Genomic DNA, 16,415 nt, shown 5'->3' with positions numbered 1-16,415 from the left:
GCTGGCAGAGCAACCCCCGAGGAGCGCAAGCAGGGACGAGAGACCTGGACTGCTTCCTCCTGGAAGCCAACTGTCCGTCTGGTCCGCAACGCGTCCAACCTAGATGCCTTGCTCCCACGTGGCCGAAGCTTTCTGGCCGCGCAAGATACCGGCCAAGCTCCTGGCCTGCCCTGGATCAGTGGCCTCTGGCACCCCGCAGCCACCCTAGTACCCAAGAGATGCAGGCGCTGCTTAGCCTGTCCTCCGCCCACCCAGGGCGGGACGGAGGCGGAGCCAGTGCCAGCGGGCGCCCCCGACGGCGGGCGGGGCTAGGCGGACCGACCCCGCGACTGGATAAGAGGTTGAGGCTGAGACCCGCTAAAGCTGTGAAGCTGGACTGGAGGCTTACAGGACCTCAGAGCTGAAGGCCAGCGCAGGAGGCAGGTAAGGACCAGGGTTGCTCCTTGCGCATCCTTGGCAGTGGCATCCCCTGTCCCACTCTGAACCTGGACGGCTAGTCTATGGAGCGACAGGCAGGAACCTCACTCTGCCCCTGGATGGCTGTGCCACGGAATGAGGTGCAAAAACCAGAGCTATCCGGGTTCTGGGTCCTAGTCGCCAACACCCAGGGCTTTGGAGAGCAGCTCCTTCCACATAAAACTAAGGGGTGTGTTCTCAGCGCTTGTCCTCAGAGTGCAGGGTTCCACAGAGCCCAGCCTCAAGACCTTCAAATGGAGGTTGCTCTTACTTCCCGGGGCGGCGGGCGGGGGGGAGGGGGGATGGCTGTCTATGGCAGAGGCTGGGCATCCTGGACCCTCGGTGGTGGATTGATGCCACTTGGATGGCTGGGGTCTGAAAGAAGCACCCTTTGCCAAAGCTCCATCTCCCCTCTCTCCCCGCCCTCCCCCTTCTCAATTGTCTTTTCTGTAAGCAGGGGCTGAACTCATGTTGTGGGAACCTTGGCTTATGAGCCACCTGTTTCCCGCTCCAGCTGGTGAAGAAAGATGTTTTTCCCAGGACTCATTTGCTGTCTGTGCCCAAACCTCGCCTCTGAATCATGAGTTGAGGAGTAGGGTGGGGCAAACAGGTCCTCTGTACCTGTAACAGAGCTGGGAGCAGAGTCTGGGGCCAGGTCCTTTGCTATGCTTCTTGCCTTCTCACAGCCTTCTGTGGCTCCTACCTGCTCCCTGGCAGCTGCAAACCCGTTAACCCATTTCTAACACGTGTGAGGAATTTGCATTCGGGGTTGTCACCGGGGTAAAGAGGCCACAGAGAAGTGGTGCATAAAATAACTTCTGTCAGGAGTTTTTGTTTAGGGATGCAGAGGAAAGTCACCCCATTAGATCAGCCACCCAGATGCCGGGCTTCCGTCAGTGTGCTTGTCTGAGTTCAGTGGAAACAGGCTGTCACCAGGCGTGAGTGCCATGACCGTGGCTCTGCAGAAGCATGAGGAGAGGCTTTCTCTAGGAGCACTGCTAGCGTAGCATTCTACTGTGGACTGATCCCTCCCCTGGTGACATTCTGGTAACTCCCGGTCAGCTCAAAGGCCTGGAAAGCCACGGTCACCGTCAGGGAGGTTTGTATAGACTCTCCTTGGAGAAACCGATGACTACTTGTTTTAAACTTTCAGTTACTGTGGCTGATTTTGGTTACTGTGGCTGATTTTGGTTATATTCATTTTGCTTTTCCTTTGTATTACTAAGTATAAAGAAAACTACGCACCCTGACAAAGACCGAAGTGAGTGGAATGCTATTGGCAGGGTGTAAAATTGCCCCCTGGGAATGTGGATAAGCAATGCATGCAGCACCTGGGATTGTTATTAGGAAGCAAATTAGAAGCCACACAAGCCTGCACTAATGGGAATGAGGACTTTGGCAGGAAAGGAAACTGCAGGGGTGGGTAGAGGTGTGTCTGGTCTCCACGGTCACTCTCTTCAATCTCTGTGAACATCCCCCAGCTGTCCTTCATCTTGCCATGGCATCTCACATGCTTGGACAACCTCATGTCTCTGGGCTCCACCCAGGTACCCTGTAGATAACGGCTGCTGAACCTGTGTGTTGCTGTGTGTTTCTTTATGTTGACTGAAGGCCAAGAAGAAAGAAGCAGAGTTCCTTGGGCTCCAATCTACCCATGAGTAAGAGCAAATGCTCCGTGGGACCAATATCCTCTGTGGTGGCCCCGGCTAAAGAGTCCAATGCCATGGGCCCCAGAGAGGTGGAACTCATCCTCGTCAAGGAGCAGAATGGAGTGCAGCTGACCAACTCCACCCTCATCAACCCACCACAGACACCAGTGGAAGCTCAGGAGCGGGAGACCTGGAGCAAGAAAATTGATTTCCTGCTCTCAGTCATCGGCTTCGCTGTGGACCTCGCCAATGTCTGGCGGTTCCCCTACCTGTGCTACAAAAATGGTGGCGGTGAGTGTTGCCTGGATTCTGGTGCCTTATAAGGGTGGGGCTGTGGCAGGGAGTGTGGGAAGTGCAGTGGAGGCCATGGAAGCCATGGTATGGTGTGGGCTGTGGTCTCAAGAAATACTCACAGTTGGCCAGGCGGTGGTGGCGCACGCCTTTAATCCCAGCACTTGGGAGGCAGAGGCAGGTGGATCTCTGTGAGTTCGAGACCAGCCTGGTCTACAGAGCTAGTTCCAGGACAGGCTCCAAAACCACAGAGAAACCCTGTCTCGAAAAACCAAAAAAAAAAAAAAAATACTCACAGTGAAGGCTGAAGAGATAACTAAGTCAGCAATGTGCTTTCTGTTCAAGCATGAAGACTTTGAGCTTGATCTCCAGAACCCAAATTTAAAAAAGCAGGGCATGGTGTCACACATTTGTAATGCCACTTAGCACTAGGAGATGGTAGAACCCTGGAGATTGACAGCCAACTAGTCTCAGTCTGGTCTATCCAGAGAGCATCAGGTCAGTTACAGACACTGTCTCAGAAACCAAGGTGAGCCGCTCCTGAGGAATGACGCCCGAGGGTGGTGCCTGGTCTCATGGACTCATAGGTCTCATAGGCTCATATGCTCCTGCATACAACAGGAAATGCTGTCAGTGAGACAACCCCGTCCTCCTGTAGGATGGTGAAACTGCTGCACCAGCTGCAGCTCTTTTCAGTCTTCCCAAGCTGGAGAGCTCAGAAAATCTGACAGCCAAGGCATGTGGAGCCCAGAGAGTAGAGAGGAGAAGGGAGTGGGTGGAGGCACCAGGTCCTGACTTCTATGTCTGCTAGGATTTTCACTTTGGAAAGAAAATTCTAAAAGACCAAAAGAAGAACATTTTAAGATAACTTCAGTGGTGCTTATAGAGTTGCTGAACTTTATAAAATTTGAACTGAAATATACCCTCCTCGCCTCTCCTCTCCTCCCTTCCCCTCCCCTCCTCTCTCTCTCTCTCTCTCTCTCTCTCTCTCTCTCTCTCTCTCTCTCTCTCTCTCTCTCTCTCTCGTTCTCCCTTCCTTTCTTTAAATACAGTTATGGGGATTGAACCCAGAGACTCTTGCATGCTGGCAAGCACTCTACCACTGAGTCACATCCATAGCCCTCTTGATTATTTGTTTTTTTTTTTTTTCAATTTGAGTTAGGATTTCACTGCTGCCTAGGCAATTCTTGAACTTACTCTATGGATCAGTAGGCCTCGAACTTATGGTCTTCCTGCCTTTTGCCTCTGGAGAGCTGGGATTATGGGTCTATACTACCAAGCCGGTCACATAAGAAAGCCCACTTTCTTATCTCCGCTATAGAGTCATAACTGTACAATGGAGCTAAAAGGAAGAGCAAGGTTACCAGAGAAATTCCAGTTGATCCTGGAGGCTTCTTTTTCCATGGCTGGGTTCCCCTGGCTGGCTACAGGATATAAAGAATTGCTTTGGGAAGGGAGGAAGGGAGGAAGGGAGGAAGGGAGGAAGGAAGGAAGGAAGGGAGGGAGGAAGGAAGGAAGGAAGGAAGGAAGGGCGGAGGAAGGAAGGGCGGAAGGAAGGAAGGGCGGAAGGAAGGAAGGGCGGAAGGAAGGAAGGGCGGAAGGAAGGAAGGGCGGAAGGAAGGAAGGGCGGAAGGAAGGAAGGAAGGGCGGAAGGAAGGAAGGGCGGAAGGAAGGAAGGAAGGGCGGAAGGAAGGAAGGAAGGGCGGAAGGAAGGAAGGAAGGGCGGAAGGAAGGAAGGAAGGAAGGGCGGAAGGAAGGAAGGGCGGAAGGGCGGAAGGAAGGAAGGGCGGAAGGAAGGAAGGAAGGAAGGGCGGAAGGAAGGAAGGGCGGAAGGAAGGAAGGAAGGAAGGGCGGAAGGAAGGAAGGAAGGAAGGGCGGAAGGAAGGAAGGAAGGAAGGAAGGAAGGAAGGAAGGAAGGAAGGAAGGGCGGAAGGAAGGAAGGAAGGAAGGAAGGAAGGAAGGGCGGAGGGAGGGAGGGAGGGCGGAGGGAGGGAGGGCGGAGGGAGGGAGGGCGGAGGGAGGGAGGGCGGAAGGAAGGAAGGAAGGAAGGAAGGGCGGAGGGAGGGAGGGCGGAGGGAGGGAGGGCGGAGGGAGGAAGGAAGGAAGGAAGGAAGGAAGGAAGGAAGGGCGGAAGGAAGGAAGGGCGGAAGGAAGGAAGGAAGGGCGGAAGGAAGGAAGGAAGGGCGGAAGGAAGGGAGGGAGGGCGGAGGGAGGGAGGGAGGGCGGAGGGAGGGAGGGCGGAGGAAGGAAGGAAGGAAGGAAGGAAGGAAGGAAGGAAGGAAGGAAGGGCGGAAGGAAGGAAGGGCTCAGGCAAATCCATGGGCAAATTGCTTAATTATATGCTCCTGAAGGTGAGAGAACCAGGCTCAGCAGCTCCAGTAAGTAACCCAAAGACTGACAAGGAGACTCCCATCTTCCTCATCAAGACTTTTGGGGAAAGCTGTAGCCAAACTCTGCCTCACTCAAGGTCAGATTGAAGGGAGCAGAGGACTCGAGTGGGGTTCAGCCTTTGTGGATTAGAATGTACAGTTTAAGCAGATCAAGTCCTGTCCTCTGGCTCCCGGAAACCCAGCCCAAGTCTCCAGAGAAGCAGGCTCTAAATGCCGGGATTAGGTCACAGATTCCAGGACCACAACTCTCAAGGGACAAAGTGGGGTATGAAGAGGCAGACAGCGCTAGGAACAATACTGAGAAGTGGCTCCAGGCCTTGACTGCCTTGCCTCTGGCTGAGTTCGGGACATGGGGTGGGTGGACTATCAGAGGCATCGAAGGGAACACGTTCAACACTGACAGCAGCTGAGACAGGAAAGGAGGCGTGGTTTACCACCCATCCGACATATCCCCTCGGGTGGTAGCTGAACAGGAGCCCCCACTAGTCAGGACGCTGGGTGACAAGAACATACTTAAAAGTACAACATCAAGGCCCAAGTGCAGATAATGAAAGTAGCCCCCTTCTGTGGCCCCAAACTGAAGCTGCTGTCCTGTGCACAGGTGCCTTCCTGGTGCCCTACCTGCTCTTCATGGTTATTGCCGGGATGCCCCTCTTCTACATGGAGCTGGCCCTCGGGCAGTTCAACAGAGAAGGAGCAGCTGGCGTCTGGAAGATCTGCCCTATCCTGAAAGGTAATGTGGAGGAATTTGGCCCCCACGAGGCGTGGCCATGTCTCTGGGGGCTTCAGAACAAGGTGATGACGTTGTGTACAGGTTCTGCTCTCCTAAACTCTGGACATCGGCACATGCTCTTCTAATGTGGACCCTACCTTAAAGACTGTAATAACTAGGAATCTTCCAAAGCATTCCCTTGCTCTCAGGCCAGGCTGCTCTACAGCTAAGTGGTGGTAAACTTGTCAAGGTAGTAAAATGGTAAACTTTGAAAACCTATTTATCTGTCATCTTTCATCTACTTACCTATCTATGGTCCATCCAGCAAGCACCTTTGTCATCTATCATCTATCTGCCTATTTACTGATCCACCATCTATCTGATCACCCATCACCTGCTATCTATATACATCACTCACTTACCTATCTACTATCTATATACATGTCTATCTGTTCACCTATCAATAATCTATTCATCTATCAATCTACCTACCAGTCATGCATTTCTTAATCATGTATCTATCAATCATCTATATAGCACAGTGAGGTCGAAGAGTGTTTATACAAGACGTCAACACTATGAGGCAAATGTACTTTATACTGAACCAGGCGGCCTGCCCAATGGTTGACACTCCCCAGATGTCACCTTCCTTTATCCCAGGAGATCCCAGGTAGAGAACACCGTGCCTTCTGCATGGGAGATACTGACAGTGAGAAGGCTAAAGGCTTCTCCATATGTTAAAAGCAAACCCTGGGTCCTTCACAGACCTGTTTATCACCAGCCAGCTGTGGACCACCCTTGTTCTAACTCAATGTCATCCCAAGAAGATGGAGTTCTAGGAGACTTCAAGAGTTTTAGGGAAAAGACCCAGTGAGGTTCCCCTCCAATAGCTGTCACTTGCCGAGAAAACGACTCTTGGAAGAGTAGCATTGGGTTTTCTCAGAAGTATTTGAGCAGTGACTGCATGGGAGGAATCAGAGCCCCAGTCCCCGGTGCAGTGTCTGTGGGCTGGTGTTTGACACCCAAGACCAGAAACCGCTGCTCTGAGTAGAAGCAATAATGGGCTTTTCACAGCTGTTCAGGCCACGCCCTTCATGGACTTGCTGCTCTTGTACAGCGGGAATGTGAAGGGCAGAGGCTGCTGGACAGAGTCAGTGGGCCGCTGGGTTTTGGATTTACATCTTGTAAGTGTTGGGTAGCAGTTTTCCCTAGGCTAAAATGATTCCCTGAGTTACACGGAAATGAAACTCTGTAAAGAGGGACCTCACTAAAACCTACGTCCGTGCACAACTTTAGAACCAGACAGACCCTCTGGGAACACACGCTGGCACTGGATGCTCCCCATTTTGATCAAAATGTAGGAGTCAGCATTTAGAAGAATTGCATGGGGCTGTCTGACACCTTCCTTGGACCCTGATGGCACCCGGGAACCCTGTCACTCTAAGAGATGATTCTTGTGTTAAAGTGGAGTTTCATTGTCCACTTACTTAGTGGGTCAAGGCCAGTGGACTCAGTCTTAAGAGCTACAGATGAAAATGAATGGCTCATGTTCTCCTAGGCTCTATCTAGCAGTGCTAATGGGACCCAGGGAGTAGACACCACTCCTGGAGCTGTAGTGGTAGCTGGGATGAGCTCCAGTCAAATCTGTCATTCTAGTGGCAATTGATAAATGAATTGGAGACACAGCCTGCCTATCCTTGTAAAGAGGACACGCCAAGGGTTGGTGGTGACATGTGGTCATGAAAACTCCAGTGGTGACAGAATTTGACCTGCTATACTTTTTTCCCGAGTCTCATGGCCTTTGTGGAGAAAGCCACAGGACACAATCAGTCCTGTGCCACAGTCCTCATTGGGAATCAAAGGACTGAAAGACCAACAGGAAACCAGGAAAGAGGGCAGATTCAGTACCCAGGACTGTGGTCAGCGGAGGAAAGCTCAGAGTCCAAAGTTCTCCATCTGTCTCTGGGTACTAGTAATGGTGTGCTGCTACAATCCCAGCACTAAGTAACCAAAGACAGGAGGATTGCAAGTTCTAGGACAACTTAAGCAGCATAAAATGCTGTCTCAAAAAAGTTCCTCCATAAAACCACTAGAGCAATTTTTTTTATTTTGCTGTATTCAAAGCCTCAGTAAACCATTTTGTAGAGCACCAAGGTATTATGCAATGCTAGCAACTTCCTTGGAACACAGTGAAACTGAGCAAGCACTGATACCAATCGCTTTATAGAGAAGACTATGGCTGTGTGACTAGGTGAGTGAGAGAACCTCAAGAAGGTGGGTAGTGAGCAGAACTCAGTGATCCCTGCTCCCTAGGCTGGCTTTCATACCATTCTAAAGACAAGTCTGCAGGAGGGCCACACCAGAGCAAAGCAAGGTTGTGTGACGAGCTTATGAACCCCAGGTGTGGGATCTTTTCAACCCCTAATTTAGGCTGGGGAAGCTACACTCAGAGAAGCCAGCTTCCAGCTTTGGTATCAGAGCCCACTCCAACAGAAATCAGCAAGTGGTACCCCAGAGGGGGCGTGAGGCTATAAGAAGTGGCAGACAGAAACATAGGGTAGACCAGGAGGACTGAGGGTAAATGCCAAACAGCCCCAAGTTTACTTCTCAGCAAGCATATATACTAATTACAGGCAAAAGGCAGAACAAAGGGCTGTACAGTCAGCTGACCACCTCCCTGTGCTGTCCTTGGGAGGAAACTCAAGCAGGTGCAATATCTTACTCAGCTGAGCAACTTCTACTCTCTGATAAGGAGTGCCTCCGGCTGGCCCACACCAGCCCAAATCTTGATACGAAAATGTGCTCTTTCATCTGGGCAAAAATGCTTTCTATGGGCTAACATAGAAGTTACACACAGCCCTCGAGGTTACTGGAAAAATCAGAGCGAGCAATCTTGAACTAGAATGACTTAAGTCAGTGACTGCAGATGAGATCTGAGTCACATGTGGGCTCCCACACTTTGGCATCTGTGTAATCGTGGATGCTCGCTCGCTCTCACTCTCTCTCTCTCTCTCTCTCTCTCTCTCTCTCTCTCTCTCTCTCACACACACACACACACACACACACACACCAGCTACAATCCCTGGAGAGTCTTTCCTGCTTGCTTTCTGTCCCCCTTAGATCACATGCCTTCTCTTTCCTTCTCTATCTTTTAAAAGTCTGGTTGAGAAAATTATCTGCATTTTCACTGATCACAAATTGCAGTCCTGTGTAGACAGTGAAGATGACTGTTAAAATGTGGAAAACTGTGGAATCAAAGGTTGAGCAATTCCTCAGGAGAATTGGATTCTCCTGCCTCGCCAGTCTGTGTTCCAACTTGGGGAGTGGCTCTGCTTCGAAACCCAGATAGCCAGATAGTCCAAGGTAAGAACAGAATGTGAAACCCAAGGTGACGGACAGTGAAGTTCAAAGTGAGACACTGTGAAGCCCAGGGTGAAGGCCCGTAGTGGCTTTTCAACTGTACTTTAATAAATAAAAATTGCCTGAAGTTCTGAGAGTGAAACAATCTCACTGCTCAGCCTTATAGACCAGGTTATGGTAACACACACCTTTAATCCCAGTAGCCACAGTGACACTCACATTTAATCCCAGTAGCCACACTAGTTGGCATAGAAATCAGGTGGTACGTGCCTTTAATCCCAGCCCTAGAGAGGAATATATAACTGTTTGTCCTTGATGGTCTTGGAGAAAGGGCATGAGTAATGGCTATGTCTTAAGAGATTCTGGGTGATCCTAACAGGTGTGATGAATACAAATGGCTGTAGATAGCCTGTATGATTCTGGGTGGCCCTAGATTTCCCCGGATAATCATAGGCAGTTTTGTTTACCCTTTGATTTTGAATGTACCTGGGTTCTTGTGGATGGCCATAAAGGGTCCTAGCTGTCTTTTTTTTTTTTTTTTTTTTTTTTTGTTTTTCGAGACAGGGTTTCTCTGTGGTTTTGGAGCCTGTCCTGGAACTAGCTCTTGTAGACCAGGCTGGTCTTGAACTCACAGAGATCCGCCTGCCTCTGCCTCCCAAGTGCTGGGATTAAAGGCGTGCGCCACCACCGTAGTTCTGGGCAGCATTGAGCATTTCTGGGTGACTCTAGATGCTTTGATAGCTCTGTTAGCATGGGTGTTTCTGAAGGTTCTGATGGCTGTGGTTGGTTCTAAAGGTTTGGTGTGGGTCTAGTAGCTATGCTTGACTGACTGAGTGATCCAGGTAAGCTGTAGATAACTCAAAATGGGCCTGAATGACCCTGGCTGCTTCTTGAATGACTGTAGTGCAAATGAATGACCTTAATAATTCTGTATGGCTTTGGGTGACACTGGATAACCTAGTGTATCTATGGCTGACTGCTGGGGCTACCTGAATGTTTATAGGGTCATTTCAGATACTCTGATGGCCTTCGATGACCCCTCTGAATCTCTGGAAGACACAAATGATTGTTAACAATGGCAATCCCTTTTCTTTAGTCACAGAGTAGAGTCTGGTAGCCCTCCTTCCTGTGTTTTAAGGTGTTGTGGATGTCAGTGAGTAGATGATGGGAAGGAGCACCGATCGTGCTGACGGTGGCTCCACTGTCATCCCCCAGGTGTGGGCTTCACGGTCATCCTCATTTCTTTCTACGTGGGCTTCTTCTACAACGTCATCATCGCGTGGGCTCTGCACTACTTCTTCTCCTCCTTCACCATGGACCTCCCTTGGATCCACTGCAACAACACCTGGAACAGCCCTAACTGCTCCGACGCCCACGCCAGCAACTCCAGTGATGGCCTGGGCCTCAACGACACCTTCGGGACCACGCCTGCTGCTGAGTACTTTGAGTAAGTGAGTGGTTCGCTCTTCCTGCCGGCCTGGAGATTGGGAGGGTTGGCAGATCTGGGAATGCAGGGACAGCACTGAGAATGCCCCCCCCCACCTTGTTGTTCTCAAAACTGCACTGAACCAGTCACTTCCCTTGCTCAGAGCTGCTGAGTCCTGTTCCTTATGCGATATATTTCTGAATTGCAAGGGATGGTCTTATACAATCTTATCCAAACTATACTGACGTGAGCCTCAGGAGAGATGGACCCTGGACTGTTGTCCCCTTGTTCCATTCTGCCTCTACTGTGAGGTGAGAGGAAACTGCCCAAGACACTGCATCACCACCTAGAAGGAAGGGAAACCCTGGCATTGGGTTTCCATGGCACAGGACACAGGCAAGTTCTGTTAGCTCCAGAAAGAGACCTCTCTGAGCATCGCTGTCTGGGTGCCTCCGCTTCATAGGCAAACTGCTGACAGGATGCAAGCGCTATCCTCTTGCCATGATGCTTTCTCTTTTATAAATTTTCTTTACTTGTTTCCCTGTATCCCTTTTCCATGCATGGTGCTAGTCTTCCTCCCCAACCCTGGGACACTCTCATCTCTAGCAAGCCTTCCTGGTTTTCTGTCTCTTTGCCAGGACTTCTCTTTGTTAGACCTGCTTTTCATAGTCTACCTGTAGGCTAGTACCCCTCCTGGAGTTTGTTTTCCTGAGTCTGTCTCCTGTTAGCTCTTCTATACCCTTCTTTATCATTATTGACCTTTCTTGAAATCTAGGCATGTGTACATTCACTCATGTGTATACACATCACTGCACTTGTGTACTTATGTGTATATGTATGCACACATATGTGTCTGTGTATGATTGTGAATGCTCAACAGAAAGAACCACACCGTCATAGGCAATGGTTTACCCTGTATGATTTTCAAGATGGCGGCTATGATGATATTACAGATGTGTGGAGGAGTCCGCCTCTCTTGGGGCACTTTTGGTGCTGGCTGGCCCACTCTGACTGAGCCAGGGTCTGCTAAGGTGCGGCTTCTGTGGCAAACATAAACAAAGTACATTCGGAGCAATCATTGTCAAGGTCAGGGTTTTCCCATGGACACTGATGCTCTTTGTAGGACTGAGTTCTCCCTGGCATATTTGAACATGTCTTATTACTCATGTGTTAGAACATGTCTAAGAGTTCACTTACCACTTAACAAGCTGTAGCTAGGTCGGTGCCTGTGAACTTAACACTCAACAGGTTGAGGCAGGAGGATTGCAAGTTCAGGGTATGGACTACAGAGGAGTATCAAAAGCTTAACAGAAGGGGCCTTGGCCAATAGAAATGAAATCATTTCTGCTCTAACTGAAAGTAGGTTCGCTTGCCAAAACAAAGTGTTCCACCTTTAAAGTGTTAAAAGCTGTGCTCACTAGAGGCCCTGAGGCTCGGGGGAGGTGAATGAACGGAAGCACCGCCCTGAATGTTTAGTTTTTCCCCAATGGCAAGCAAACAAGAAATGATGGCTTTGCTCACAGAATACTTCTACCATCTGTCAAAGTAGATTTTAGCACAAATATTATAGCTCCCTTACAGAGTAGTCTAAGGAGAAAAAGCCCCCAACCTTACAAATGCTTGTCGTGTGTTCCCATCCATAGGAACGGTATCGAACTGCCACGCACCACGCCCCCCTGTCTGCACTCTATGCGCTGGCACCCAGTTCGCGAGTTTCAGGCAAGGGGGCTGGAGGTTAAAATACACAGACACACACAGACAGAGAGACAGCAACACGGGGTCATCCTTGAATTCCCCAAGAATCAGGGGCAGATTATATAGAGATAGCCATACCCCAGCCAAACCCATCAGAAACCACTCTCCTGCCATCAGGAACTCCTGAAGATCTCGTGCTCAGAGCAGCTGTAGGCACTCAGATCAGGGGATTACAAGAAATTCAGGATTTGGGGTCTCACTGCTCCCAACAGGTCAGAATCTAGAGAAAGGGGCTCAGACTCACTCATTAACAAGAGTCATAAGGAAGCCCTCGCAGTCCTGAAACAGCTAAAATCTAAGACTCTGTGCGCTGGCACCCAGTTAGCGAGCTTCAGGCAAGGGGGCTGGAGGTTAAAATACACAGACACACACAGACAGAGAGACAGCAACACGGGTCATCCTTGAATTCCCCAAGAATGCCCCTTTATTGTGTTCGGGGGCAGATTATATAGAGATAGCCACGCCCCAGCCAAACCCACCAGAAACCACTCTCCTGCCATCAGGAACTCCTGAAGGTCTCGTGCTCAGAGCAGCTGTAGGCACTCAGATCAGGGGATTACAAGTTGTTTATAAGAAATTTAGGATCTGGGGTCTCACTGCTCCCAACATCGAACCAAAGTAGTGGGGCCAGCAGGGCTGTGAGGGAACCAGTGCCGGAGGACACCAGCTGCAGAGTTAGGGTTCGTGCTGAAGGAAGCCAAGAGCCGAGCTCAAGCTTGAGTCAGGGTTAGCTTGTAACACAAAGAGTGACTGTGTTTGTGAGCTCATTTGTCTTTCATGACTGCCAGATGGGTTGAGATGTGGTTTAGAACACTTGGAAGGAACAGAGATATCAGAACGGGTAAGGGGCCTGGAGAACTGCCTGTTTTCTGCTTGGAAGATGTAGGGGACAATAATTCCTTCCTGTGATTTTTCCAGATAAGAAAATTAGAGGGAAAGTATAAATTAGGGACTTTTGACAAAGAATGATGGAGGAAAGAATTTTATCTTTTAAAAATCAGACTGTGAAAGTCCGGAGAGGGAGGCCACAGAGCAGAGGTGTCCAGCCCTGTCCTCTGTCAAGGCCTGTAACCCTGGCCGGATACTGAGCTGTTACTGAAGGAGACTAGGACAGAGCTGGGGACAAGAGAGTGTACGTTGCCTTATGAGTGTGCAAAGACCAAGCTAACTGTTGACAGGAAAGCTGTGTCCTCTAACACAGGCATTCATAGGTAGCAGTCTAACCTTCCTGAACATGTGTGATGTTACATCACACGCTTGACAGCTAAGATGCAGGCAGGAACAGGTGTGAAAGTAGTGCCAAGCATGTATGTTGCACCAGGAGAGTGGCAGCCAGGCCTTGGTGGGAAACCAAACGCTGGTCATACCACCCCCAGGCTCTGACTCCACAGGGATAGTGCAGCTGTCTAGGAGGAGGTATGCTCTCCTATGCTCTCCAGACGTGGACAGTCCTGTATGCATAACTGGTTCCTGTGCCGGAAGCCTGTTTGGTCAGACATTATCTACCACAGCCAACAATGAAAGGGATTCCAGGGAGACTGACCACAGGAGGCCCATGACCCAGTCAGCCATTCCAGAAACTACTTCTGGAGAGAGGTATGTTCCCTAAGTGGAGTCTGGAGAGTGTCAACTACCTAACTCACAAAGTTGCTTTTAGTGACTCTTAAACCCATTTGTCTCTTTGTGCTTTAAGTTTCTAGGTCTTGAACCTGGGCCCTTGTACATGCTAGACAGGGAAGCTGCCCTCAAATTACCTCTATGCTGGGTAGTTTCATGTCAACTTCATGTGAGCTAAAGTCATTTGAAGGGAGGGAACCTCAGTTAAGAAAATGCTTCCATATGGTGGGACTGTAGGCAAGCTGGTAGGACATTTTCTTAAGTAGTGATTGATGGTGGAGCCCAAGTCTGTGGTGGATGGTGCCATCTCTGGGCTGATGGTCCTGGGTTCTATAAAGTCAGGTTGAGCGAGCCTTGGAGAGCGAGCCAGTAAGCAGCGCTCTGGATGGCACTCTGCCTCCAGGTTCCTGCCTCGCTTGAGTTTCGTCCTGACTCCCTTCAGTGATGAGAAGTGATGTGGAAGAGTCAGTCAAATAAGCCTTTCCTCCCCGACTCGCTGTGGCCACGGTGTTTCATAACAGCAATGGAAACCCTAGCTAAGATACACCCCCAGTCACCCTTACTACTTTCTATTATTTATTTAAAGTTGGGGTCTTACTGTGCAGCCCACACTACCTGATCCTATGCCTCCACCTCCTGGTGCTGGGATTTCACACATGATCCCTCTTATAAGGATGCATATTTCCTCCCTGCATGTCTGTCCCTTTATCCCTCTGTCCTACCATTTCTCCGCTGTCCATTCTTAGTAGGTATGCATAGGCTCATAGAAGAGACTGAGTCGGGCACTTATTCATATCAATTGACCGGGGAAATGAGTACGATCTGTAGCACCTCCCAACAAACCCACGTAACTATAGCCACTTAAGACTTCAAACTCTTAGAAGAACGCAAGATCTCCTGAGTAAATTAGGAGTGTGGGGACCTCGGGAGAGGGTAGAAGGGGGGAGAGAGGAAGGAAGGGGAGTGGATAAAAACTTATAGCTCAATAAGATCAAATAAAAAGACTTCCTGACTTCCATAAATGCTCAGTGCCACTTCCACCTGTTTTCTAATAAAAATCAGCAGAAAGTTAGATTTAAAGCCGGAAATGTGCCTCTCATGAACTTCTGTAGCTGCACCTCACTGTTTGGTGTTTTTATTTTAGTTCAGTTTAGAGTACCTCATCTCTATGGTAATTTCTACTTTAATAATGGAACATTTTAAAAAGACACCTGTTTTTAACTTTGAAATACTTGGCTTGTCTAGATATGTTTCTTTTATCAGTTTCTAATTTAATTGTCTTGACAATATTTTATAAGTTTTGCTTATAAGTATTTAATCTTAATACATACTGAAATGTGCTTTGCAGCCTACGATATGGTCTCTGTCAATGTTCTGCATGTATTCCTGCCAGGTCACATAGTACATGCTTGTGGTCTTAGAATTTGGGGGTTTTAAGTGGGAGGTCACTTGAGCCCAGGAGTTTGAGGCTAGTCTAGGCAACATAGAGCACTATATGGATACCAGTTGTTCGTGGTAAGATTGTTGTCCAGGTCTTAGTTTATTTAGTGACCTTTCTGTCTACTTATGGAGTCAGTTACTGAGAATAGAATTTGAAATATCAATTATAATTGTGATTTTTCCCTGTCATTCTTTATACCACTAATTCTTATTACTTCATCTGAAGTTTGAGTCTTTGCTTTATTGCATTTTATTTATTTGTGTGTGTGTACATGTGTGTGTGTGGTTGTGTATGCACATGAGACCATTTACAACAGCATGGCCTGCATATGGAGGTCAGAGGACAACTTGCAGGAATCCGTTCTCTCCTTGGGGACATGAATCTTTATTCACTGGACTCTCTCACTGGTCCTAGTGATTGGGTGTCTTGAAGTACATGTGTTCACAAATATTAATCCTTCATCTTGCCCCTTTATCAGGAAATGTCCCTTTTGGTCATATTCCTCTTTGTGTCTAGTTCACTGTGTCTAGTTACAAATATGTCTGACCCCTTTTATAATGAGTGGTTTCCATATTTTTTATTCTTTTGGTTTTAACTTCAATGTGTCATATTTGAAGTGAGTGACTGGGAGGCAGCATAGAGTTGGTTCTTTAATTTGTCTCCAGTGTAACAATCTCTGTCTCTGGCTCTTTATACACCACCCTCCAGGCAAAGAGAGTAAATGGTTACCTCCCTAAGGGTTAGGTAAGATCTATGTCTGTTAGACACAAGGCTCTGGAATGAAGTTGGGGCATGGAGAAGAACACAAACTGTGTAGGCATAAGACTTGGTGGTGTTATCCTGAAATTTTTCTCTTGTTGTTAAAAAAAAATTCTAAGAAATGAGCAAAGCAAGGATCGTTGGACAGCAGTCCAGGGCAAGGTTAGGAGCCCTAAGAATCCTCACTGCCAAGAAAAGGCCAGTGATGCTTCCAGGAGGTGCACTGGCCTGTCTCCCTTAGCTCAAGTGATTCATACCGCACACCCACATGCTAAGAGTTTGCACAGTATCCACAGTGCTAGACTCTCTAATACATGGGGAACCATTTGGAAACCCTGGCCCTAACTACTACTGGAGTATTAGGTGAGGTTGAGCTGTATTTTCAATGCTGGACTGTCCCTGATGACAACAGCTAGCACCACCCTGTTGTATTTTCTAGACTATGGAGATTAAAGTTCTCCAACTTGGTGCCATGATTCCTGTTTCTGGTGAAAATATCCAGAAAGTTGGGGCTAGCTGTGTTCCACTTTAAGACTGGACATTAACTTCCTGAGAAACC

The 16,415-nt window shown here is 48.8% G+C and overlaps 1 protein-coding gene across 1 annotated transcript in view; it reads left to right on the top strand.

Annotated features, from left to right (window-relative positions):
- The first annotated feature begins 370 nt into the window (after nt 1-370).
- Slc6a3 (solute carrier family 6 member 3) overlaps nt 371-16,415 on the top strand; it is a 34,409-nt gene continuing 18,364 nt past the window's right edge. The window contains exons 1-4 of the mRNA XM_057789773.1: nt 371-423; nt 2,068-2,396; nt 5,388-5,519; nt 10,074-10,305. Coding sequence (XP_057645756.1) covers nt 2,111-2,396; nt 5,388-5,519; nt 10,074-10,305 — 650 coding nt within the window. The 5' untranslated portion in view covers nt 371-423; nt 2,068-2,110. The remainder of the gene's footprint in view (nt 424-2,067; nt 2,397-5,387; nt 5,520-10,073; nt 10,306-16,415) is intronic.

The sequence above is a fragment of the Chionomys nivalis genome, chromosome 15 (genome assembly GCF_950005125.1).
Source record: "Chionomys nivalis chromosome 15, mChiNiv1.1, whole genome shotgun sequence".
Lineage (NCBI taxonomy): Eukaryota > Metazoa > Chordata > Mammalia > Rodentia > Cricetidae > Chionomys > Chionomys nivalis.
Note: the sequence above shows the minus strand (reverse complement) of the source record. Positions and strands in the feature narration are given on the sequence as shown.